The sequence below is a fragment of the Amblyomma mixtum genome, chromosome 2, assembly GCF_055824585.1.
Source record: "Amblyomma mixtum isolate Tamu chromosome 2, ASM5582458v1, whole genome shotgun sequence".
In the NCBI taxonomy this organism is placed as follows: domain Eukaryota; kingdom Metazoa; phylum Arthropoda; class Arachnida; order Ixodida; family Ixodidae; genus Amblyomma; species Amblyomma mixtum.
Genome location: NC_143013.1, coordinates 105,790,054 through 105,815,019, shown reverse-complemented (window position 1 = coordinate 105,815,019; position 24,966 = coordinate 105,790,054). Strand labels below are relative to the sequence as shown.

General features: G+C 46.4%; 2 protein-coding genes and 1 long non-coding RNA gene across 3 annotated transcripts; all 3 read right to left on the bottom strand.

The window, feature by feature from the left end:
* Window positions 1-6,907: 6,907 nt before the first annotated feature.
* Window positions 6,908-9,007, bottom strand: LOC149360438 (neprilysin-1-like). Its single transcript, XM_089572309.1, has one exon. It carries the CDS (start codon window positions 9,001-9,003, stop codon window positions 8,476-8,478), a length of 528 nt encoding a protein of 175 aa, XP_089428435.1. The 5' UTR covers window positions 9,004-9,007; the 3' UTR covers window positions 6,908-8,475.
* Window positions 9,008-10,631: 1,624 nt separating this feature from the next.
* On the bottom strand, window positions 10,632-14,429 carry LOC149360437 (membrane metallo-endopeptidase-like 1). Its single transcript, XM_089567852.1, has 2 exons — window positions 14,418-14,429; window positions 10,632-12,658 (listed from the first exon to the last, which is right to left on the bottom strand). The coding sequence occupies exons 1-2, from the start codon at window positions 14,427-14,429 to the stop codon at window positions 10,964-10,966; spliced, it is 1,707 nt and encodes a 568-aa protein (XP_089423978.1). The 3' UTR covers window positions 10,632-10,963.
* Window positions 14,430-15,189: 760 nt separating this feature from the next.
* On the bottom strand, window positions 15,190-24,722 carry LOC149360436 (uncharacterized). The gene is made up of 3 exons (XR_016288324.1): window positions 24,579-24,722; window positions 15,526-15,619; window positions 15,190-15,255 (listed from the first exon to the last, which is right to left on the bottom strand). It is a non-coding gene; the product is annotated as an uncharacterized LOC149360436 (long non-coding RNA).
* Between the last annotated feature and the right edge of the window lie 244 nt (window positions 24,723-24,966).

Below are 24,966 nucleotides of genomic sequence, written 5' to 3'. Positions count from 1 at the left end.
GATACCACGTGCAAATTTGCTATTGATAGCGTGATAGTGGCATGTCACGATCACTGCGCTTTTCCAAATCGCACGTGGACTTGCGTTTACACCGAGAATCTAGGAAGAAGTGCGCTTCGCCGAGCTGTCACCCACTCAGTTACGGGCGTTTCAACCACTGTAATAACTTATTACTTATTACAGTCTTGAACTCGGGACAAGGTTTCGGGCCACTTATTGAACGTGGACTTTCTGTAAACTTACGTTTGTGGTCGTAACGTTCTGTATTCCGTTTTTCGCTGGAAATAGTTCCAAGTGGGTACCACCAAGTACGAGGGTCATCCCAAAATTAAGGTTTGCAGTTCTTTTATAAATCGAAAGATATGTTTATTTTAAGCAAATTACAAATCACTTAAAAGGGACACCATTCTTCTACTTTTGCACATAATCGCCTTTGCGGTCTATGCATTTTTACAGACGCTGGGGCAGTTTTTGTATGCCCATGTCATACCAGCTCGCCGCTATGCCATTGAGGAATCGTTTGACCGCATCTTTCATTTCGTCATCATCAGTGAAGCGCCTTCCAGCGTGGTGTTCTTTTAGCTTTGGAAACAAGTGGTAGTCACTTGGTGCCAAGTCCGGACTGTAGGGTGAGTGGCTGATGACGTCCCGTACAAACTGTTCTAGGAGAGCGATGGTTTGACAGGCAACGTGGCGGCGAGCGTTGTTCCTCTTCTGCGATTTTGAATCGCCCGTCTGAGTTTCTAAAGGGTTTCACAATATCTGTCCGCGTTTACTGTGGAGCCAGGAGTCATGAAGTCTAACAACGATACCCATTTTCGATCCCAACACGCAAATGCCTTTGCCGGCAGACTGCGCTTGCTTGAATTTTCGCGGCTTGGGCAAAGATGAGTGCCGCAATTCACGTGATATTTGTTTAGTCTCAGGCGTGAAGTGGAATGTCTAGGTTTCATCACCCTTAACAAATACAAAAATGTCTCCGTTTCATCTCCAGAACGCGGATGGAATTCGCGGGAGGAGTCAACGCATTGTTGTTGATGGTCGTCTGTGAGCATTCGCGCAACTCGTTTTGGACACACCTTCTGACATTTCAACTTTGCTGTCAAACTCCTGTGAATAGTGCTTCTAGAAACGCCAGGAACCAATATGCAGAGTTCGTTGAGTGTGATCCTCCGATATTGCCGCATCATTTTTTCGACCTTGGCGACTGTCTCATCAGAAATTGACGGTCTACCGCTTCTTCGTCGTGAATTCCAGTGCTACCAGCTGCGAACTCCCTACACCACTTGCGGAAGTTTTTAACATCCATGCAAGACTCTCCGTACAGCTCCATCAACTGGCGATAATTTTCGATTGGTTGAACGCCATTTGCGTGAACTTCGCTCCTGGCGGTAGCGACAAACGGGAGCTCCATTTCAAATGGTTGTCGGGCCAAGACTGACAGTCCCTTTGGCGCTGAGTCATGGCTTGTTTGGAAAACGGGGAACAATGAACACAGCAGTATAGCGAGCAGCCACGCATATAGTTTCCCTGCGGTCGCAGCCCTTTGGAGACCTTACTTTTGGGATTACCCTCGTAAATATACTACTGACACAAACAGTTGCAAAACAAACAACACAAGACAGCCAGTTCAACCAGACTCCAGCAGGCTCGGCCAATGTTTTGCGTTTTATTTTGAAGCCACGTGATGCACCGAAGGAATTCAAGCCTATTTTACAAGCGAAGAACTTTCCTCGAAAGTGGTTTATGAGCAAGTACGATTTTTTTCCTGCGTAAGATTGATGTTTTCTGCCCAATTGGTCAGCAGTGGTCGCATTAGTTTGGTTAGAAAGGCTTTGCAGATCTCCTCGGTGTGACTGCGGTCTTCTCTCTCGCAAATCAACTCCGGACATTGCTCAAAATAGGGAAGAAGGGCTGAAACCACCATGTTGCATAGCTTGCTGCTTCTGCGGGAACTAATGGTAACCGATCTTCGGATCTTAGCGTTTGTGGTGCACAGCGGCACGCAGCAGTTGCGTGGCATGGTGTCGCATGCGCTTAGGACGCTGTCGACACAGGCACCGATGACAAGCACGCAGAACTAGCTGAACCACGCGGTCATGCAGAGCAGTTAGAGCGAAAACACGTGCTAACACAGCCAGCGCACTCCTTCCGCGTCGTCTGGCCGTCCGTGCCGGCGGCGGCTTGTCACGGAGAGGTGGCGCCCCCGCGGAGAATAACGGCGGAAACTAGAACTTCAGTGAAAAAATAGTTGATTTAAGTGAAAACTAAACATGGCGCCTGAAAGGGCTATGGTGGCAGGGCTGAAAAACGGGTGAGCCCAAGTGCTGCCCACATCGATTCCTTGTAGAGTACATGAGGGCGGATACAACTCCAATGCAGGTTCAATGCTGCTCAAATTCAGGGGGGCACTTTGTTGACCTAAAATTCGGTGAGGCGAAAGCCTTTAGCGCGGTGTTGCTGCTTGTGTCACTGATGTGCGGTTAAGATGTTAATTTTTTTGAATATTAAATGCTGGAGACACTGGAGGGCATTTTGGAGGCATCCGTCTGATTCGACGCCTTTCTGCAAACACTCTCCAGCGTGCTAGACAAGTAGAACTACATATGCGTTGGCAGGAAGTAGCGTAGCCATTAGCACGCTCGGCTGCGGAACGGACGGATGGTGGTTCTAATCTCATCGTGCACAAAGATTTTTTTTTCTGGTCTGACTAGAAAAAGCGTGACACCTCTGCTGACAACCTTCTGTCGACAACGATGAGGCATTAAAGGCTTTCGCCTTAAAAAACCTCTGCTAGCCTAAATGGAGCTCCCCAAGCGAAACCACTGTAGGTAGCGCATAAGCCATGGCGGGGCTGTGAAACGCGCGTGCCCAACTGCTGCTCACATCTGTCCTTTTTAGGGTACCTCAGGGTAGAGGGAACGTCAGTGTGGGCTCTATTCTGAAGAAAAAAACTATGCTAACCCCAATGGGGCTGGCCACATGATACAGGTGTGGATCGCACATAGCCGATGGTGGGGCTGGAAAAAGGGCGCGCCGACATTCTCCCCACACTGGTCTATTGTAGTGTACCTGAGGGCAGATGGAACGTACAAGTGGGCTCTGTGCGGGAAAAACCTTATTAACCCTAAAACTGGCGGCACACACATGAGCCGTCCCGGGGCTCGAAAGCGGGTGCCCACAAGCTGCCCACATTGGTCCCTTGTCGGGTGTTTTGGGCAGATGCAACACAGATGTGGGCTTTACACGAGAAAAAACACGGCAAGCCCAAATGGGACCGTTCATTGCCTACGACGGTCCTACATCGCCTACAGCGGGGTTTAACCACTGACGTGACTTCATCGTGTTCTGCATGTACTGTTTCAATTTAAAAAATTTCGATTATATACACTCGTAACTTACTCTTATAGATAATTTGTAGTATAAATCTCAGCATCTTTACTCGACTACTTTAAACTGCATGTTTTGCGCTCTCGCACCCATCTGGCTTGTGCAAAATAATCCAAACATGCACAAAAATGACTGTGCTCACTCACCAGGGTGCAATGGACTACATGAGATCCTGCAAACGTCATTATAGTTCGGAGCAGAAACGTGGTCTACCCACGAAATGCCCAACCATAAGGTGTACTGCCTGCTCAAAGTGCAACATGGCTCACTGTGGGCAGCCCACACAGTACGTTTGCCACCGTGTTCACAAAGAAATATCAGTGGGTTTATAGGTTAAGCTGACGTCGAAAAAATTAGTGCACAATATTATGCCTTGAGGTTGCAATGGCGGCATTTGGGGTGGGTCTTCCCATAATTAATCTACATCGGCCCCTTATGGAGGCCATGTGGGCTGGCCCCAATTGGGCAGCCCGCATCCGTCCCATGTCGATTTAGGAGAGGCTAACTGCGATGAAAAGCTAACTGTCGCCCTCAGGGGCTAGCCACTTGTCACCAAAATGGGACCGATGTTGGGTGAGGTCGGATGGCTATTGATATCAAGAAATGCAGGCTGAATGTGGGCAGCCCCATGGGGGCTGCCTGGATCAGTCTCAAGTGGGACCTTTTGTGGCGTATGTGGGCAGCCCACTGGGGCCCGCGTTGTAAACTCCACACTGGTCCCACCAGGGCTCACATGGGCTACCCACATTGGACCTGCAGGGAGCCTCACTTCATAGCCCACTTTGTGCTACGTAGGGCAGTGCAAGTGATAAGGCACATGCAGCTTGTACATCACGTTTAGTGAAGAAGACGCAAAGGGCTTAGGTGTTAAAAGAGATTTCTTAAAAAGAACACAACCGCAACAACATCATTCATAGAACATTTCACACACTTCAGTAATGCGAAACACAACGAAATGCCCTGCACACCGACAACAAACATCAATCATAAGCCACTTTTTGTGAAGCCACTTTTCGTGAAGAACACGAGCTATAGGCCGCTCTGAAAACACTCCAGTATGTGGAAGGGTGAATGTTTCTGGCACCCAAAAACTGATGATATGGGCGCGCCTCATCCGGTGAATCAACAACTTACGGAGTCAGCAGTGAACATCTGGCTTTAGTTTTGTTAAAACGTTTTTTTACTACAGCCATCTTTTACTGTGAGGTACATAAACGCCTCTATCACTGATGGTCAGGCAAACTTTTGCAATATATAAACCATAATATCTACAGATTTTTTATTTGTGAATAAATAATAATGCCAGTAGCGCGCAGTAAACGATGGTTGCTCTACAAAGAAAACGCTAGAAACAGAACATAAATGCACCAAGGCTGACAGGAAAGAGCAGCACCTCAAGGCTGGAAGTCTGACGTCAACGAGAAGCTCTCACCGATAAATGCGGCTTTTGCTCCTGAAATACCGTCAACATAGCCGGATAAAGTCAGAGCATCAGCCTTTTCTGGTTATATTAACTTCATAGGAACTTGTCGTGAGGAATCGTTTAACTTTAGATAACGTATTCAGTGAGCAATGATAGTAACAAGTGGCCTTCGAGTTTCGAAAGTAAAGCTGGAACGAAAACTGTCATGTTTAGAAAACCATCCTGGACAGGACTGCATGCTGTTGGCATGTGCCAACAACAACGGTGGCAGGGAACGCATTCAAAAGAAAGGAACATGCAGAATTGAGTTGCTTATTTGCTCAATTCAAAGCAAAAATATAATAATTGAAAGCTGAATGCAGTGTTTACATGAATTAGCAGCGTTTCGGCAAGTGGTGTTTCAAATATTTCTCCATCGATTACCGATACGCTTTACGTTACAAGTGCTGGTGGCTAATGAAGATTAGTAGAAGTACAGCGACTTCAAAACTTGGGAAGTTGTTTTGCTGCTTTACGGACAGCTATAAGAACGTCATATTGGTCAACAGCGCTTAGACACATGGACGGAACGCAAAACATACAGAAAAAGGGACGGATGGTGGCCCCCTTCTTTTGTGCTGGTCGCGATGGACGCCCTAGACACTCGGGACACAAAGATTGAGAATTTGTAGTCAACCCCTAAAGGCTGAAGAATTTCCCATTCTTCACTGTCCCCACTGTCTCAGGCTGATTCTCAGGATGACAACAGTACCTTCAGGCAACGATCAGCAGTAAAACAACAGAATTTCGAACAGCGCACTACGTTAGTGGGCAACGTTTCGGAAATGGAAAATAAATAAATACGGCAAGCTAACTACAGCTATAAGTGGCCAAATTCTGCGCTTTCAGCCGTCGCTTCAACAAAATAAGGCAGCGAATCGCCCTCTAGTGCTGAATTGTACGCCGTGCTGGCTTTGGAGTTGTGCCTTGTGTCGTTAAGTATTGGCTAAGATCAGTGACCTGTGCGACAAGCAAGTGAGTGGGAAGGGCGGAATCTGCCTTCAGTTTCGCACGGCTATAGTCGGATACAATTTTAGGCTGCAGTGAAGCCGCACCGCATTCAGGACGGTCACACAGAATGCCTCCACGACAAAAAAGTAGTGCTTTGTTAAACCTTTTTTTTGTTACCTAAAAAAGGAAGCTAATTACAATAAAAAATTATCAAGTCTAGAATTTTGATATCTGGCTTGTTTAATATAGGAAAATATTTAAAAGCTGATTTCGTTTACTATTGTGATTGGCCAGTGGAGCCATACAGCACGCCGCAGTCCGTGGCCCAGTGATAGCAACTGCTGTTTTTTTTTAATTGCATCCTACTGTATTCAGCCTAGTCATTAGCCACCTATGAGAAAAATATATTTTTTTTTAGTTTGCGTACTATCGCGCTCAATATGACTTGCAACCTCAAGCAGCGTGGCCGGAGCGCTCCCCAGAAGCATGGTGGAGCCGACAAGCGACATGCTTGAAAACGAAACGAAAAGAATTTTGCTGTTCCACCACTCAGCCTTTTCCCCTGTGCCATCTGGTCTTGGCAGTACCACGGCGTTATCGCATCTCCGGGGCTTGCCTGACGGATGCAAGGCGCATGTCACAGTTGATTTTGTTTCATTCATTTTGCTTTCAAAACAAAGAGACGCCGACCAGTAAAATGAAAAAATTGTATTGACGTTTCGGCGCCCAGAACGGGGGCCTTGTTCACAATGGAATCACACCAAGAGGGTTCGTCTTTTAAAAGCTATAGTAATCGCCGTAAGGATCGCGCGTAAATCGGGTTAAGATTGCCCTCGTTACGATTAAGCGTGTGAGCCGTCGTCTGTATCACCAGGGACTCGAGATGAAGCCGTGATGTTGTCAGTTTCTCTTTTTCGATGATTCTTGCCTTGTCCCAATCTATTTTATGATTTTTCGTCACCACGTGCTCTGCCAAGGCGTTATTGCGGGTATCTTCTTTCTGCACATCACGAGCATGTTGCTGTAAGCGCTTTGTGAACAAGGCCCCCGTTCTGGGCGCCGAAACGTCAATACAATTTTTTCATTTTACTGGTCGGCGTCTCTTTGTTTTAAAATGTATCCCCCCGGCCAGACGGGATTCCGTCACGCTCTCGACTTCATCATTTTGCTTTCACCTGCCATGCCCGAAAAATCGTGGCTCAAATCACGCTTCAATCGCAATATGACTGGAGCGGTTTGGACGATTTGAGCCGGTGTTGAAGGAGCAGTGCACATTGTTGTTGCAAATGTGGCTCGAGTTTCCCGCTCTCGTAGTTCACTGCTTCAGCTCATAATTACGCCACCGTCCTTAGCATAAAGCCGTCGGCTCCAGCATGAAACCACGCGTGTGCAAGGCGAGACACGCCGGCGCCTGTGACAATTAAGGATCTCAAAATTCGTTGAGCAGACGACGCTGGGGATGCGCCTGGCTTCTGGAACAGAACAATCCTTTCCACTTAGCTTTCAGGCGCGCCGCTTGTCGGCCTCACCGTGCTTCTGAAAACGCTGCGGCCACATGCTCGCGGGTTGCAAGTCATATTGAGCGCGATAGTAAATTATCCATACGTGATGACTAGGGCCCGGATATTTAGGCACTAAAGAACCCCCAAATAGACAGGCATCGAGGCTCTAAAAAATACTGATATAGGCGCTGTAAAGCAGAAATAGGCGCTTTGTATAATACTCTTTATTCATGTGTAGAAGATTTGCCAGTCAAGCACGGAGCGTACGCAGTCCTCAACTGAAGCAATAGAGCGCATTCTCACGTTTTCGAACTTGAAGCTCCTTCGGTTCCGGTAAGCATAGCTTTGTACTTTGAAAGCCTTCTTTCGACGTCACATGAAGTTAGTGGCGCGAACCTAAAACATGAGAGTTTATAAGGGCTCAGGCCTTCAGGTGATGTGGCCGTATCGTCTCCGCGTAGAAAGTCTCTGATTTGGAAAACTGTTTCTAGGCATCTATTTTTTCTACCAATTGTTTAATCTTCGTAGAAGCAGTAGCACATTATCCTTCCAGTCCCCGAAGTGCTGCTGGTACTCCTGCCACTACTTTCAATGATTGATCCATTCCGAGTCCAGCCTTTTCCAACTTTGCGATTCATTCCGTCAATGATGAGTAGTTTGTAATAATGTATGTCAGGTCTCTTTCCAAACTCGCCTCTTGCTACACTTCGAGAAAAACACTTCGTTACACTACGTTCTAAGTGCTATTCGAGAAAAACTTTCGGCGAGACCCGCGCCTTTTGTGATTGCATCGGCACGCGTTTTTCATCGTACTTAGACAGATGTGTCAAAATTGAAAAACAGCACCAAGGACCAAAATGCCGGATTTGGGCATTTATAGGCAAAAACTACGGTTAAATAGGTAGTATTTCCTAAAAATGACAAAAAGGCAGGCAAGTGCAAAAATCCCCTGTTTAGGCATTTATAGGCATGTTTAGGCAAATGCCTGAAGTTCCGGGCCCTAGTGATGACAAGCAAGCAAAGACACAGTCAAAACGTTGCTTACATAAGTTACTCTTCGAACTTCTCATAGGTAGGGAAGGCAGCTCCACCTGACCTGCAGGTAAGGACACGCACCATACAGTAACTATCACTCCCAATGATGTCCAGTAGCTAGTACCCCATCACACTTCACCAAAACTTGCATTTCTCGGCTGGATTCATCGGTGATCCGGCAGGGCAGTTAAAGACAGCCGAGAACTCCGGCATGTTCTCCAGGAGGGAGTTGCACCTGGTCTTGAACTCGGGGTATAGATATGACGGGGACACATTCGAGCACCACATATAGCAGAAGGCGATGAAGAACAGCTGGTCGTCACTAACTTCTGGCAGTTCCCGGAGTCGTAGCGGCGAATTCGTCTTGTTTTTCTGACGGAGGTAGGCGCTGTAGACTACTGGTGCAGCTCCAAAATCCGCCACAATCTCGGGATCTTGTGCGCCGTTAGAAAGGCGTCTCTTGGATTCCGGCAGCAAGTGGGCGTCGCGAATGCATTTGATTCGCTTCTCATACTCTTCTTTCGAAGTCCAGCTGTTTTCCTTTATGCCGCGGTGGTGTAACCCATAAAATGAATGCATCATCTCATGCGCGGCGAAGTGCCCCATCGACGCGTAGTCGATAGACGGCACCGTGTCAAAGAAGGGGGGTAGTAAAAGTCCCATGCCCAACACCCAACGTTTATAGATACTTTTTTAGTTCCATAACTCCTCGCAGCGCCCGTAGGGAGCAGGCGGCCGGTCGCCGTCCCCGCCACCGCGGCGCGGCAATCGCGGGTTGAGCTAGGAGAGCGAGAGTCGTCTGCTAGCGTGCGGCGTTTTGCACGAGCACTCGCATTCGAATCATCGCTGCGCGACTGCTGTTTTTTGTTTCCGGCTCTTGCCCGGAGGTATTTCATAACATATGTGTGCTTAGCGCGTTTGCGAACTTAAGAGCGGTATTCTGAGCCGTGTCACAAGCGGCCGTTTTGTACGGGCAATGACGAAATGCATGCATGCTTCGATCCTGCTTGTCGTAATATGAACCTAACCTTGCTACTTCAATAGATTCGGATTATCCGCCGAACCAGTTTTTCGCGACTGGCTGTTGTGTCTCACATTTCGCGCAAAATTACTTTTACGTTTTATTTCAGCAACACTGGTGCAAATAAAACCCGCTGCTGCTTTCCCAAAAGCCGCGAGTTCGATACCGGTGTAGGCGAAATGCAAGAGTAATTCAAGGCCCTTGGCATTTAAATAGAAAAATTTTATTCACAAATCCACTAAATATCGTTGCTAACAGATTTGCTGTCAACTAATTTGTCAGACAAGCTTCGCCTACTTTCGCTCTTTTTGAGCTCTAACGGCGCTACTATTTTCCTAGCACTTTGCTCGCGCAAAGAAGTGCATGCGCGTCACTAAATAAAAGTAAATTAATTGAGCTGTGAACACCTCAGCTGCAACACCATTCGTGCCTTTTTTTTACAAGAGAATCCAGCACGTTCCAAAACAGGTCGCCGAACAACTCGCCCTTTCAAGCCTGTTTTATAGCACCCTCCACCGCACTTACACAGGCAAACATCTTTTCGGAAGGGTACGCGAGACTGCCACTAACATACTCGCGCTCAATAATGAGCATAGCCTCACGCGGCAGAGAATCCTGCCTGCCAAGTGCGTCACATTGCGTCACAGAGTTTATATTGCGCTTTATTTTTCATTTTGAAAGCCACATAGCTTGCCAAATAGTACAAGGCTGTTTCTTCTGGTGATGGAACACTGTATCTGTGGTCGTTGGAGGCATCGGAGAGGTCCCTGAAAAGTATCGCCATCAGCTCCTGCCAGATCTGTTCTTTCTAGCCTTTTTCTGGATGAGGGCGTCGCGACGCTTTTCTCCGAGGCTCTCGAAGGCACTAATTAAGACACGATCAGTTCCCGTCTCACAGTTCCCTGTAGAAGAACTGCAGATTGGGCTAGTTGGTGTAGATTCATAGTGATGGTTCAACAGCGCAAACACACACAGACCAAGAAGGAGACAGCGCTGTGTGTGTCTTGTCTCCTTCTTGGTCTGTGTGTGTTTGCGCTGTTGAACCATCACTATGAATCACAGTTCCCTTTCACAGCTACTTCAACAGGTGTGTAAAAGAAAGCAGCCTAAATAATTGGCTGAACTTGGTCACTGTAGGGTGGTCTTCGTCACCTTCTAATGACCTCACTAGGCCAAAAAATCTCTGAATTAAAAAAAACACATTGTATATGAGCATTTCTAGGCTTTTTCAACGTGCCAGTATAATTACCTCAAGCGGGTCTTGGTTTAACTTCGCTGTGAGTATATAGCTGAGGCTCTTGTTGTATAGGGAGTCTATAATGGACAGCACTGACATCAATGTCACCCTCAGGTACTCAACGGTTTGATTTGATGCAATGAGTTTGATATTTCCTCTTGCTTCCGTACGGATGGCGTTTCTCCGGGTTGCTCTTGTACCCGCTGGTACAGCCGGGCACGAAGCAAGTGGGCATCGCCGCGCTCGAAAGCTGCTTCACGGCCAGCAGCGTTTGTTGTTCTAAGTGCACGATGGGGACCACGTGTTCGCAGAGCGCACAGGAACACAAGTGGACAAAAAAAGGCAACGACAATCCCGCGCACGGGCTAAGTAGTAACTGCAGGAGAGGAGCAGCGCGCGCGCCGGCGACCACGCAAACCTCGATTGCAGCGCCCTCTCACCGCCCGGGTACAAGCAGCGCCCGCTTTCAGAGGAGGAGTTATGGAACTAAAAAAGTATCTATAAACGTTGCCCAACACCATCGTGTTTTCCCTTGGATCGTAGAAGGCGTTAGCCTGGGATATGTCTGCGTTCAGTGCCATTATGAAATCTTCTTCAGATCTCTGGCGCAGTGACCTCGTCGTTCTGGAGCGCGAAGCGCTTAGCCAATTCTTTACGAAGGAGGCTCCTGAATCCTCGTAGGATGCGTAAAAGCTATTTAAAGAGTCTACATCTTCTGTACCTTTGGGATAACCTATTATCTTCTTGATGCTTACAAGCTTTTTCACCATGTCGTTCTTCATGTCTTCGTCCAGCCACTGTGACTCGTCTATCTTCAGACGTAGAGCTGATGCTACATTGGAAATCATGTCTTCCGCCTTCAATAGTGTTTCTTTGCTTACAAAAGAGTGAAAATAAGGTGAATAAGTGGCGCTGTACATGACCGTCGATGTATAGATAAGACATTGCTGCTGCCACAATAAAGAGCCTGTGTCATAAAAGAGGTAAGAGTTGCGTTTTTCTCCAAACCGCCTGCTTGGACTGGCCACGTGCACCATTTGTCTGAGCTGCCACGACACATCAAAGGCAACCCACACTGCCAATCGCTTATGATGCACACTGCGGAAGACCTTCACAAGGAATGTCTCCAAGTGGTTAGTTTGAAAGGCAACCTCGTGCTCTCCAGGCAGCAAGCCCTCAGTGATGTTTCGCATGTAGTCATTCCAGGCTTCGCCCTTCTTGGACGTGACGACTTCCTCAAGCTTGTGAAGAGGGTGCACGCTCACATTCGGCTTAACTGGCTCGTTCTCGATCGTTGCAGCCAGTACTAAATATCTTTCCGTAGTTTCGATCATCTTGGAGATTACCGGAATTCGCTTGTCTCCCACTCCCAGCCACTTGAGGTGATTCACAATAGCCGTTTTGTTTCGAAGCTGTTTGTACGCAAAGGAGGACCGCACACCAAGAACAACTTGAGAGTGTTTTCTGTCGTGCGAGAGCCCACTGAACCGTACATCAAACAGCGTTGGCAAGCCGTACGCCAATGAGAAGTCTATCATTAAAAGCCAAGCACTTAGGCTCGACTTAGGTTCCAGTGTCGCGCCGTGTTCGGCTAGGAAGTCCGCTATGTCAGCTTTCGGGTCTTGACTCCAGTTTCCCTTTTGATTGTTTAGGGCCACACAAGACTGGAACAAGCCAGCTGCTTTTTGCACAGCTGTCTGTGCGTGCGGGGGCACAAACGAGTCACGCAGAGTTGCTAGCACGGACAATGCGATCCTCTCGTTCTGCTGGTTAATTACACTGGAATTGAACGAGTCCTCCCCTTTCTTCCAGTGTTCGCAAACGTATTCATAAAAGTCATTACACGGTTGTGGCAACGCATGATGGTATAAGCCTGACACAAACTGGCACTCTTTTTTGTCACACAGCTTCGGTGATGGTAGCACTGAGGAGTCACTTGGCGTCCCTGTGTTTTTCACCAGAAGGGCGATGACTGCGATACACAAGATTGCAGCACCGATGGCTAGCAGAAGAATCAGAATAAGTTGTCTCTTCAGAGTGCTTAAGAAAGTCCATGTTTCCTGCGTTAGAAAAGAAAAACCGCGTCAGGACAGTAAAAATTGCGCTTCTGAACAATGTAATTGCTGGTCAGTGCGGTGCGTGATGACCGGCGTCACCAAAAAGCGTTCAGATTCTTTGCACTGGTGCACTGATGGGGAAGTGAAGCTTCTTTAACTGTTATGAGGGCTGCTGTAAAAGCATTTTGTTGTTGTGATCATGAAACTTGATGCAAGAAAGCTGTGACAGCAGTTGGATTCGCACTCATGCTGTAATGAATAATTTTACTTTAAGCCGAAGCTTCCCACACGTGACAGCATATTTGTATAGAGTGAAAGCCGAGGTGGGTGGTTGGTTGATAGCGCTACTGTATGGCGGAGGCGGGATCGGAACTGGGTCCAGAGTGGGGGTGGCTGAGTTTCATTTTTTATTCATGTTTCATTTCAATAATGGCAGTTAAGTATTTCCGTAAAACGTTCCGTTTCCGTTTTTCGGAAAAGCTGGTTGGTCTGGTCGAATGCTGGGCACTTCACGTCTTCGTCCACTCGTCCGGCGACACGTTGCCGGTTGGGGCAGCAGTTCCAACTTCTTGACAGAAAAAAAAATGATTTTTTTGAAGACGAGACCAAAATAAAAGCAACAAGAAAAAAAGGCTGTTTACAAGAAGAGCTGTGTAAAAGTGGCCGAGACTGAGACTCGGCGCGCTCCTTCTGAGTGCTTTTGTTGGAGCTAGCTTTTAGCCCTCCGATAATCGGACGGAGCTTTACTAAATCTGCTCTCGCCCAATTCCGACCCATACCACTGCAATGGCACCACACATACAAGTGAGCGGAGCCCAGGGTTCGCCAGAGCCCGACTCAGCGGACCGCGCACATTTCCTGGAACATGCAGGACACGCGGTTTCACATGTGTATCTCGATACACCTGCAACCTATCGAGGCGCCAGTAGAGCAGACCTCCACCGCTTAGCTGGACAGACGGGTGGTTTCGGAAGTCGCCGACCTTATTGACCCCCCCCCCCCTACTTGAGAGCTCATCTCTTTTCAATGGGAAACGGTCGCCGACCCTTTGCGACCCTGACAAGGCTGTTCGCGGTCTCGCTCCCCATTTCCCGCGGCATTGGACAGCGTCCGAAGCGCGCGACGCGCTGTTATCATTCTTAACCCTTCCAGACTTCCAATGGACATGGCAGTTACAGGCGAAATGGGGGAAAGAGGGGAAAGGAGCCGCCGGCGCTGTAGGCTTCTAACTTAACAACTCCCTGTCAAGAATGTTGGGGGGGACGCTTGCCGTACACACAACATACAAAAGTGCGCAAAAGCACAAGGGACCCGGCCGTCAACTGGGCGCTGTACGAACAACATACAAAAGGAGCGCTTCTGCGTCCTACTAAAACTGTAAAAAAAATGCTCAAGAAGAAACCTTCAAGCATGCAGATACAAGCACAATCCTTAGCTTGCACATTTCAGTTAGAGGCCGACACACAAATGGAACCTTCTGGTAAAATCATTAGAAAATTGTGCCTGCAACAACACTGCAATACATACGGAGCGAAGAAAACATATGAAGTTTCCATGAAGTTGCACATATGTAGCAATATGATCCCGGCGAGGGCAAAACAGACATTATTCACGGCGCTCTTCGTCACACACGGATTATATGTCAGCACAAAGGAGAACAGCTCACAGCTCCCACAAGACAACACCAGCACACCAGCATGGCTCTGCCCAATCATTTTCAGAGTCTCTTAGCTGTCAACTATTCACGTTCCCCCATTCTCACCCACTGCCCCATTGTGTGCTCGAGCCACGCTTATTGCAACCTGGCAGTTGCAGAGTGCGTTAAGACTGTGGACATCAGGCTTTAATGATGTTTGCAGAAGGCTTTAAGGGAGCATATTAGTATAATGTGTAACACAAACAACAGCGGTGGTGGTGGAGTCTTGCTGGCTTGCAATGTATCGTCGATATTGTCACGCAGTGGTGAAGGCAGTCAGGAAGACAGCGAAAAAGCTTCAAAAAGAAACTCTCAATTGGTCTGACTTGCGCCTGCAAATAACTGAATGATTCAGCGGCGGCGATAAAAACGAGCGTGCTCTGCGGTCTTTGAACAGAATGTCTGCCGCTGTCCGCGGTACGCAGTTTAAATCTCAGTAATTTTTTTTTCTTTGAAGAAACTAAGAGTTCTTAGCGAGATACTTCAGTCACCAGTGTTTTAGTCTTTTTCGGGCCCTTAAAAGTCCTCTTGTCTGAATTTTTTGTTTATGCAACAAGAGAGGCAGCTTCTTCAATGAGCATAAATATTGTGTGGTGGAATTGTGCGAAATATCAAGCACATATATCTGAACAAAATTACGTACGCCTTTATGTGCCATCACATACAGACACTTTTATGACTGAAATGCAGTCGTCGCTAACACTAAATAAAATCTGCACATCTAATCTCATTTTCAGGACGATGCATGGTTTCAGGACGATGCATGCTGTTTCCTGAGCATTAGTGTATTATTGTTAGTTATTAGTGTCAGACAGGTTGCGTCAAATGAAGAAAAAACTTACCCCTATAAGCTGAATTCTTTCTTGTTTTTCTCGTTCCAGTAGAAGCCTGGCACCGCGAAGAGCTGCAGAAATAAAAAAAAAATTCTTAGAAGCGGGCTCCTGTTTGCCTTCGCTGTGATTTGCGACTAGTGTGCTATGGTACTAAGAGGAGACTGTTGAAGATGGTGCGTTTCTAATCCCGGAAAGGCGCGTAATGTGACGGACTTCTGAGGACACTGACCTTCTAGGGCAATACTAGGACATGCACTATTATTTCACTATGGCTGGCAAATAGAGCGAGAACTAACATAATTGTTATGAAGGTAACGCCGCCTGGATCTTAATATAATCACCATCTCTGACTTCTTCCATCTTAGGCAGTGAGAAGCTTGGCCCCGGGACATCGTCACTGTCACTGGTCTCTCCACTGATGTCGGACTCCATGATCTGCGTTGGTTAAAACGTGAGATGGCTTAAAACAAGACAGCTGAGTGTCATTTTAATTGAAATGAACAAAGCGAAAGCCGTGTAAACGAGCCTGGGATCCCCATTCAAATTGCAAAGCGTAAAGGTATAGCATAGGGCGTGAGCAGCATGATGCAAACGATTTTATTTTTGCTAAGATAGGCTGCTGAAAGTAATTATTCAGTTCAACTCAGCTAGGTGGTAATGTAGCGTAAAAAATGCTTAAGGAAAGTTGTACAGTCAATATTCTCTGACGATCCACCCGTTGGGAACAGAAACTGCTTGGCTTTCCCAGGATAAAAAGCAGGCAATATATGATAATGGTGCTGGATATTTATGGGGCAAGAGCAGCTGTGGCCAAACAACGCCAAACATGAGGTTGGTTTAACACCTTTTTTTGGGCTAGCTGGTGCATACTTGAATTAGAGGAGGACGACTCAGTTTGATAAGCTCTACACAATATGATATTTGTAAAACGCACATAAGGATAGCATTAGTCTATAGGGCATAAAATTCAACAGAAGTGTATAAGGGCGGTATATAGACAGAATTCTTAAAAGGCTAAATGTATGCTCTTTATTAAGACATGCGGCATCTGCAAAAGTCCTTGCCCGGACAAGAGATGTGAAGTCCCTTTTACATGCGTGATGAAAAACTCCGGTATGCCCTCAAACGTGATAAAAGGCTGAGATCAACGAAAATACAAAGAAACCTACTTTATCGAAAAACTTCAAGATTATTTTTAGTAAGAAAATTGTGTAGCCATAGAGAAAAAGGAACGAGTGTGGAGGTATTGATTACTGAAGAGTTCTGGAAACTGGCGTCTCGTTTCCGGTTCTAGCCTCTCATACGCGAGTAGATTATTGGCTTTTGTTGCGCGCAGTTTGTTTTCGCTTGCTGCATTCCATTCGTCTCGCAATTGCCGACGGAATGTTTCTAATGTGTGGCCTGAGGCCCTCGCATGGTATATTTCTACGTCAAGAGAATTACGGAGAGCCGCTGACACAGAAAGTCGACCCGCTGCATGACTGACGGTTATACTGCTGGGTCCTGGTACAGGTACCCATCACAGTGTAATTTTAAGTGAGGCGCTGACATCAGGCATTTCTACCAGATTACAGCGCAGTTACCGCACTGAGGGAGTCTATGTATATGATGGAGTTCGCTTCTTCCTTTTTAAGATGTGTCTTATCGCCAGCAGCTTGTATGTTTGTTCATTGTTTTTGTTTAAGAAAACTGAGGGTCGAGTGCTGCACATGCGGCTGCACATTACTTAGGGCCATCAGTATAATACTCAGAGCATCTGTATTTTGCCATCAAGGACATGAAGTGCTGCTTTATTGCTAGTGACAGCCCATGTCCGGAGAGGCCGCCATTGGAAACTGACCCTGGCAACGTTTAGCGCTGGAACCTTATCCAGTGAGGCTAGCTCAGCAGTGCTATTGGAGGAATTAGCCGGTATTAAATGGGATGTCATAGAGCTTAGTGAGGCTAGGAGGACAAATGAGGCGTATGCATTCTTCGAGGGCGGGCACGTACTGTGTATCGTAGATTAGAAGACAAACGAAAACTAGGTGTGGGATTCCTCATCAATCAGTATATAGCTGGCAACATAGAGGAGTTTTGTAGTATTATACAGTGGGTGGCAGCTATCGTAATTAGGCTTAATAAGAGGTACAAGCTGAAGGTGGTGCAGGCCTACGCGCCTACATCCAGCCATGATGACCAGGTTGTTGAATGCTTTTATAAAGATGTGGAATCGGCAACGACCAAGACCAAATTGCAGTACACTGTACTGATGGGTGAGTTCAATGCAAGGGTAGGCAAGAAGCAGGCTGGAGATCAGGCGGTAGGCGACTATGGCATAGGTTCTAGGAATATCAGGGGAGAGTTATCAGTAGAGTTCGCAGATAGAAAAAAACTACGGGTCATTAATGCCTTCTTCCGCAAACGAGCCAACAGGAAGTGGACGTGGAAAAGCCCCAATGGTGAGACTAAAAATGAAATAGATTTCATACTGTGCGCGCACCCTGTCATCGTAGATGATGTGGAGGTCCTCGGAAATGTCCGTTGTAGCGACCACAGGATGATAAGGTCTCGTATTAGCTTAGATTTAAAGAGGGAACGGAGGAAACTAGTGAAGCGGAAGGCTATTAACGAGTTACCGTTAAGAGGGAAAGTAGAGGAATTCAGGATTCCTCTGCAGAACAGATTTTCCGCCTTAACTGAAGAAACCGACCGTAATATTGAAATAATGAACGATAATCTCACAGCTATCGTTACGGAGTGTGCCGCAGAAGTAGGCGGTAGGATAGTTCCACAGGATACCGGCAAACTATCTCAGTAAACTGAAGGTCTGATTAAGAAACGCCAAAGCATGAGGACGTCGAACTCCACAGACAAAATAGAACTAGCAGAGCTATCGAAGTTAATAAGTAAGCGCAAGGTAGCCGACATAAGAAAGTTTAACATGGGGGAAATCGAGCATGCACTAAAGAACGGAGGTAGCCTAAAAGCAGTGAAGAGAGAACTAGGCATCGGTAAAAACCAGATGTATCATGTATGCGCTAAGAGACAAAGAGGGCAATGTCATTAGCAATATGGATAAGATAGTTAATGTAGCCGAAGTGTTCTACACAAATCTATACAACAGCGAGTGTAATCAGAAGGCTACTGAGAGAAGCAATCGAGCAGATCAGTGGGAATCCCGCCAGTAACGAAGGACGAAGTAAAGAAAGCCTTAAGAGCAATGCAAAGAGGGAAATCAGCTGGTGAGAATCAGATAACAGCAGATTTGTTCAAGGAAGCAGGAGAGATAGTGCTAGAAAAACTATCCACCCTGTATACGCAGTGTCTTGTGTCCTCCAGCATAGCAGGAGCTTGGAAGAACGCTAACATTATATTAATTCAGAAGAAAGCAGACGTCAAGGACTTGAAGAATTACAAACCGATTAGTTTACTGTCAGTTGCCTACAAGGTAATGATTAAGGTAATCGCTAATAGGGTCAGGACAACCCTAGACTTCAATGAGCTAAATGATCAGGCAGGCTTTCGTAAAGGACACTCGACAGTAGACCCTATTCACGCTATCAATCAGTTGATAGAGAAATGCGTAGAATATAACCAGCCCCTATATATTGCGCTCATTGATTACGAGAAAGCATTTGACACAGTGCAAATCTCAGCAGTCATGCAGGCATTGCGGAATGAGGGTGTAGAATAGTGTTATATATTGGAAATATTGCAAGATATTTATAACGATTGCACAGCTACCATACTCCTCCACGAAGTCAGCAATAAAATTCCAATAAGGAAAGGTGTGAGGCAGGGAGACATGATCTCGCCAATGCTATTCACCGCCTGTTTACAAGAGGTATTCCAGGGCGTTTCCAGCGCGAACCATGAAGGTATGTTCAGGAAGATAACTTTCTATAATATTCAGCATTCTCTCCGAGACTCCCAAGACTCCTGAAGTGTACAGATCATTAACACCTCTTTTTGGGCTAGTTGGTGCATACATGAATTAGAGAAAAATAGCGCCAACCAAGCACACCACGAGAAAGGAACGACGACGAGACACAAGCGCTTGTGTCTTGTCGTCGTTCCTTTCTCGTGGTGTGCTTGGTTTGCGCTATTTTTTCTCTAATTCATGTACAGATCAGTTAAAATGCCATAACACCAGGTCGTGTCATAGGCTTTTTCCAGGTCGAACAATAAACAAAGGCACTGTTGTTTATGCATGATGGCATCTTTATCGTACGATTCAAAGCTGCAGGTTGGTCAGTTGTCGACCGGCCAGACCTGAATACAGCTTGACGTTGGTCAAGAAAGCCATTAAATTAAAGAAAAAACTCAATGGTGCTCGCTTGGGCGACGCGACGGAAATGAGTGAGCGGTCTCCGTCACGAAGTACGCTCATTGATCAAAGACTGATTTCTTTTTAATTTCTTTCATTTCCTGTTTTTTGGCGTCTTCGTTCTCATCACGTCCATTTAACGCCTCTTTTAAAACCTCTCTTCCTGTGTGTTCATATATTATTTAATTTCACCACTGTGTACACTCAAACGTTATCGCGAATTTCATTGTGTTATATTAATTAAGTGTTATGGGACTTTGTTTAGATCATTTCTTAACCAAACTTAACTGCCACTTACAGTATTACTTGTATGTTCTTGTTGCTGTGCATATTTTTTGTTTGTTTATTGATTAAAACCCACTCCCCTCTTTAATGTTTATACCCTGAGGGTAATAATAAATAAATAAATAAATAAATGAACGCCTCGACATCGTTCATTCTCTACTTTATTTTAATAAATCCCTGGCAGTCCTCATACCACTCTTGGTGCAGTGGTGCAGCGGTTAAGCGATGCGCCACTGCCCTGAGATGGCAGGTGCTGGCACCGGTGGGACATGCGCGACCCAGGTTGCTTTTTCTGGCAACCTCTTGCGGCTATTCATTAAATTAGCTGCCACCTGCTACGCTGCTCAGATCCCAGGGCTTCACTCCTAGTGCTTCACTCTCTTCCTTCACTTTCTCTGCGACATGTCCTCTCCAATGCTCACACATTTTAATACACGAGGTGGCGATGTATCGTTTTTCGAAGACCTTTCACAAGGAGCTAGTTCACGCAATCGGCCTTCCCTTCCTTGTTTTAGTACGGGGATGGTGATAGCCTCTTTCCAAGCTTTGGGTAGGCTCGCAGAGGACCATATTTTGTTAAATAGAAGGACGGTTTCAAGGGTGCTTTAATGTAAGTGTTTCTGCATGCCGTATGTAATCCCGTTTGGCCCGCTGCTGGGTTATTATAGGTCCCCAATGTCGCGTTCAATTCTTCCATAGTGATGAGCTACTGTACCCTTCGGTGGATGGCCTTTTATCACGGATATGCTTCCGCTCTTCAGCTAGCTTATGTCTCTTGCAGGAATCTGCATAATGCGCTCTGTTGATAATATATTGAAGATGGCCTATAGCAAGTGCTTGGCGCACCAGTGCATCACTAGCAGTGCTTAGAAGAGGAATTTCATGAGCACTATGCACTTTCAGTGCTCTAAGTCTGTTGTACACTTTATGTGCGTCTGTGTACGACTTTACAGATGACAGAAATAGGAGCCTCTCAAAGCTTGAGTCCTTTCGGGACGTTAAGCCCCATAACCTAAACCAAAACAGGTGACAGGAATGACTGCCAACTTCAGCCAGGTTCACCCAGGTTTCGCATGCCTTTCCTTAACAAAAATTGCTGTAACGAAAATGCAGCTGATGCAGCATACCTCGTGATGCCTTGAAGCTTTGGCTGTCTAGAATCTTTAAACACGCGAAGTGGCGCCCAGGAACGTAATCTGTTGTTTTGTTAGAGAATGAAAAAAAAGAAACGATGCTGGAAAATAACGAGTGTTTCAGCGAACACTTTAAAAAATTTTCAAAAACAGGCTTTTTGCGGTACAAATATGGCTTCTGCGGCATAGTATTAGCAATGTTGGCGGGCACCAGAAAACTAGTGAATCGTATTAAGTACCAAGCTCGTTCACTGATTTTTAATACTTAAATTTTTAACTAGCAGAGTTAGGCGACTTTTGCAATTATAGATATGTAAGCGGTCCTTAGCAATAGCCATATAATTTTTTAGAAATTCGAAAACTCGATTACCCTTGGCGCTGTGGCTGGAATAAATTTGGCTTTTTCGACTTGTTACGTGCACTGGAGAGGTTTCTTTGCCTGCATGCTTTCGAAAGCACATTTATTTTCACACGATGCTGCCAAATTTTGTCGACCCACAGCGGCGAGGGTAATCGCATTTTCGAAATTCGAAAAACTGACATGGCTATTACTAATGACGGGCTACAAATCTCTAATTACCGTATAACTCTACTTGTTAAAAATTCATTATTAAAAATTAGTCAACCAGCTTAGTACTTAACACGATTCACCGGTTTTCGGGTACCTGCAAGCACTGGTAATACTATGCCACAAAAGCGATATTTATGCCTCAAAACTATTTTTGAAAATTTTTCAAAGTGTTCGCTGAAACACCCGGTATATACAGCTGCTTTCCGTCAAAATAAGAGAGGGTGTTGCGAAGTGAGGTTCAGAGCGTATCTTGAAACACTCTAACGGCTGCAACAAACAACGGAGATGTTAGCATGACGTCAATCCTCCCAACGGGACACAGTTCACTTCCCGCCACCTGCGCTGCAAGAGCTGCGCCTTCCGGCCGCGCGCTTTCTCGGATATGGAAGCCGCAGTGCGGCCTTGATAGCCATGTGGACACGAGAGTCGCTGCGATAGTATCGGTATCGTCGCCCACCGCGCCATCCTTCCGCAGACGACACAACTCCAACACGAAGAGGCGTCGCAAGAGGCGGTGCCATTCACTTGTTCGGCAAAGAGATGATAAAAAACGCCGCCAACAAGGCCCGGTTGAACTAGACGACAAAGTTAGTCTTTAACTGCACTCCGATGTTAAAATTCCGCTGGCACTAAAAATTTTCAGAATTCTTGATGATGAAAACTAATGTTTCTTGTCTTGTATCTTGTAGGTATCTTGAAAACATATGCATCTGGTCAAACATTGTCTAGGATGGGAAGAGATGAAAAAGAAGAAGAAAAAGTGCACTGCTTTGTTTCATCGCGCATGAGTGCTGTACAGGCACAATGATCAGACTAGACGGGAAGTGGTTGAGGGTTTCCACATCGAAAATAACAAGCAAAATTGCGTCAGCAAACCATCAGTTTCCTTAATTGATAAGGAGATGGAATTTGTTCATAACGCTTGACTGTCGTGCGCATTTTCAAGGGTGTTTTTAGTTTTTTAGTTCTTAGTTTTGGTTTTTGTGTGTTTTGTGGTGTATCTTTCTGCCTGTTTCCTTCATATAAGAAGGTTTTGCCTTTAGTTGCGAGTCAGCGCCTGTCCTGTGTCTTTCTTACTCTTGTTCCTCGTCTTTTTGCGCTGTGTTGTCACCATGAATCTTTACCAACTAGCCCAGTTGGACGTCTTGCTAAAATGTATCTTACTACACAAGTAATGGCCAGAAAATTTCCAAACCACAGTCCAGAACGGCAGGTGCAAGTTGAGGGTGAAGTGTCTTCGTGCAATGGCGTAGCCCTTAAAGTAGGGAGCTTTACGGCATACGTCGCCGGAGCTTTGTGTACGTTTGGTACCACCTCGTGTTCTCCTCTGGTGTCTACGGTAACTGCGATATCTTTGTCCAGCGCATGGGTGGCGAAAAGTGGGTGCGGGGATAAGATGGCCGCACAGGACAGGGCAATTGGAGAGATTGAGAGAGCCCTTTGTAATGCAGTGGGCGTAGTCAGGCTGGTGATAAAGGTGACAACCTATAAAGAACGCCTGCTCATAGCGCTGTTTTTGAGTAACTTCTCCCGATGTGTCACGGAGCTGTGCGACAGCTGCAGAATTTTTGTAGTGAAATCATCAGACGACTAGGTATGCCATTCTATTGCATGGAAACAATGCAGAAGGCTGGAAAAGCAGTACGACAGACAAAATTCAGTTGAAGATTTGATGTAACACCCACAAAACTCGAAACATCTCACGAACGATTTGACAAGCTCTAAATGGCAGGAGCTCTAGCAAATAATCGACACAATCCTATGCAAAGCGTACCAAACGCCGCTCAAGCTTCCGCAGTCAGCAGCGAAAGAGAAGCTGATGGATGGCCTTGGGAGTATCGAACGCACTTAAAGGGCTACGAAAAGCGCAAAGAAGCACACAACTGGACAGACTTGCGATGACGAGACAGGGAGGCAACACCTACTGGAGGAACTAGGAATTTTGAGCTCTAGAATTTTGATACGTGAATTGTTTGACATATTCAGACATTAAACAGCCGATGTCATTTACTGTTGCGATTGGCCAGCGGAGTAATACAGGACGCCGTGGACCGCGGCCCAGTGCTACAGAGTGCTGTTTTTTTTTTTTTAAGTTGTATCCTACTTTGCCATGAGAGCTTGTCTATAATGCATGCACTGGATGTGCACGCATTATTACCTCGAGTATGCAAACAGGCTCCTCACCGCCTTTGAGAGCAGCTTTCGCGAAGCTATGTACGTTTTAGTTATGAATTAATATGTTTATTTATTTATTGAGACCCTAAGGGTCAGTTAGCATTTCACAAAGGATTTCGTTAGTTTATGGGGAGCGTCCGGAAGCGACTCAGGCTATGAGAGACGCCATATTTAAGGGCTCCAGAAAATTCGACTACCTGGGGTTCAACTGACATCGCACAGTACACGGGCCTTCAGAATTTTCGCCTCCATCGAAATTCGACCGTCGCGGCCGGGATCGAACCTGCGTCTTTCGGGTCAGCTGCCGAGCACCATAACCACTCAGCCATCGCGCTGGCTCGGTTTCACAAAGGAGCAAGATTATAAATACACTGGCATAAAAACAATAAAAGCAGAATAAATAATAAAATACCGACGCTCTCGGTAAGTGATCATTTTTGTATTGGTGTTCCACCGAAACGCGACCGCCACGGCCGGGATCGAATTTGCAAAATAGTGCTAAACAGCCGCACGCCAACACAAGCACCGAGCAATCGCGACATAGTTTACGCATTCTTTTTAACACAGTACCTGACGCAACTGTTTCGTCATATAGCGTAAACTCGCAAAAGGGCACAAAACTAATGAGAACACTACAACGCGACCTGCGTCTATCCGTGGCAACTGGGACGCCCAGGCCACTTCATAATGCATATACGAGTCATCGCTGAGGTGCAGTAAGACAGGAGCTATAAGAGAGGACATCATGATTCAATGCAGTTCACAACAAACTGCTGTAACGTTATGCCGTCGTTTCTGCTAAGCTGTACACCAAGGTACTGAGAATCTGCTGGCTGACAACATTCATATGGGTTACTGTTTATAAACTGCTGAGCTGTATACCTAAGCACACTCAAGAATATCGGCGTCGTTGTGGCTCACCTTTCGCTGATTTCCAAGCGTCTTCAAGTGCAAGGGAAATGGGAGACACGACCTGATTGTTCAAGCTCTAAGGGAATGGGCCACGAGCTACTGCTCGCTGCTAGCGCCACCGAAATCATGCGAGAAACGGAGACACCGCGAGCCGAACACGTCTGGAGCAAGCTCTGCTACATAGCGCTATTCTCTGCTAGATCCGGACGCCTGTCGGACTCCCAAGGAAACTATGGCGCACCCATTTGTCGGTGGCGCGCGCCGTGCGTCTCGTCTTGCGAAGCTTCCGGAAAAGTTTCGGCGGCGCCTAAACTGCATTCGGCGCTATACACATCCTTCCCACCCACCCCACCCCCTGTTCAGTCCCCTCCCCATAACAACACCTGTTATGCGTCTT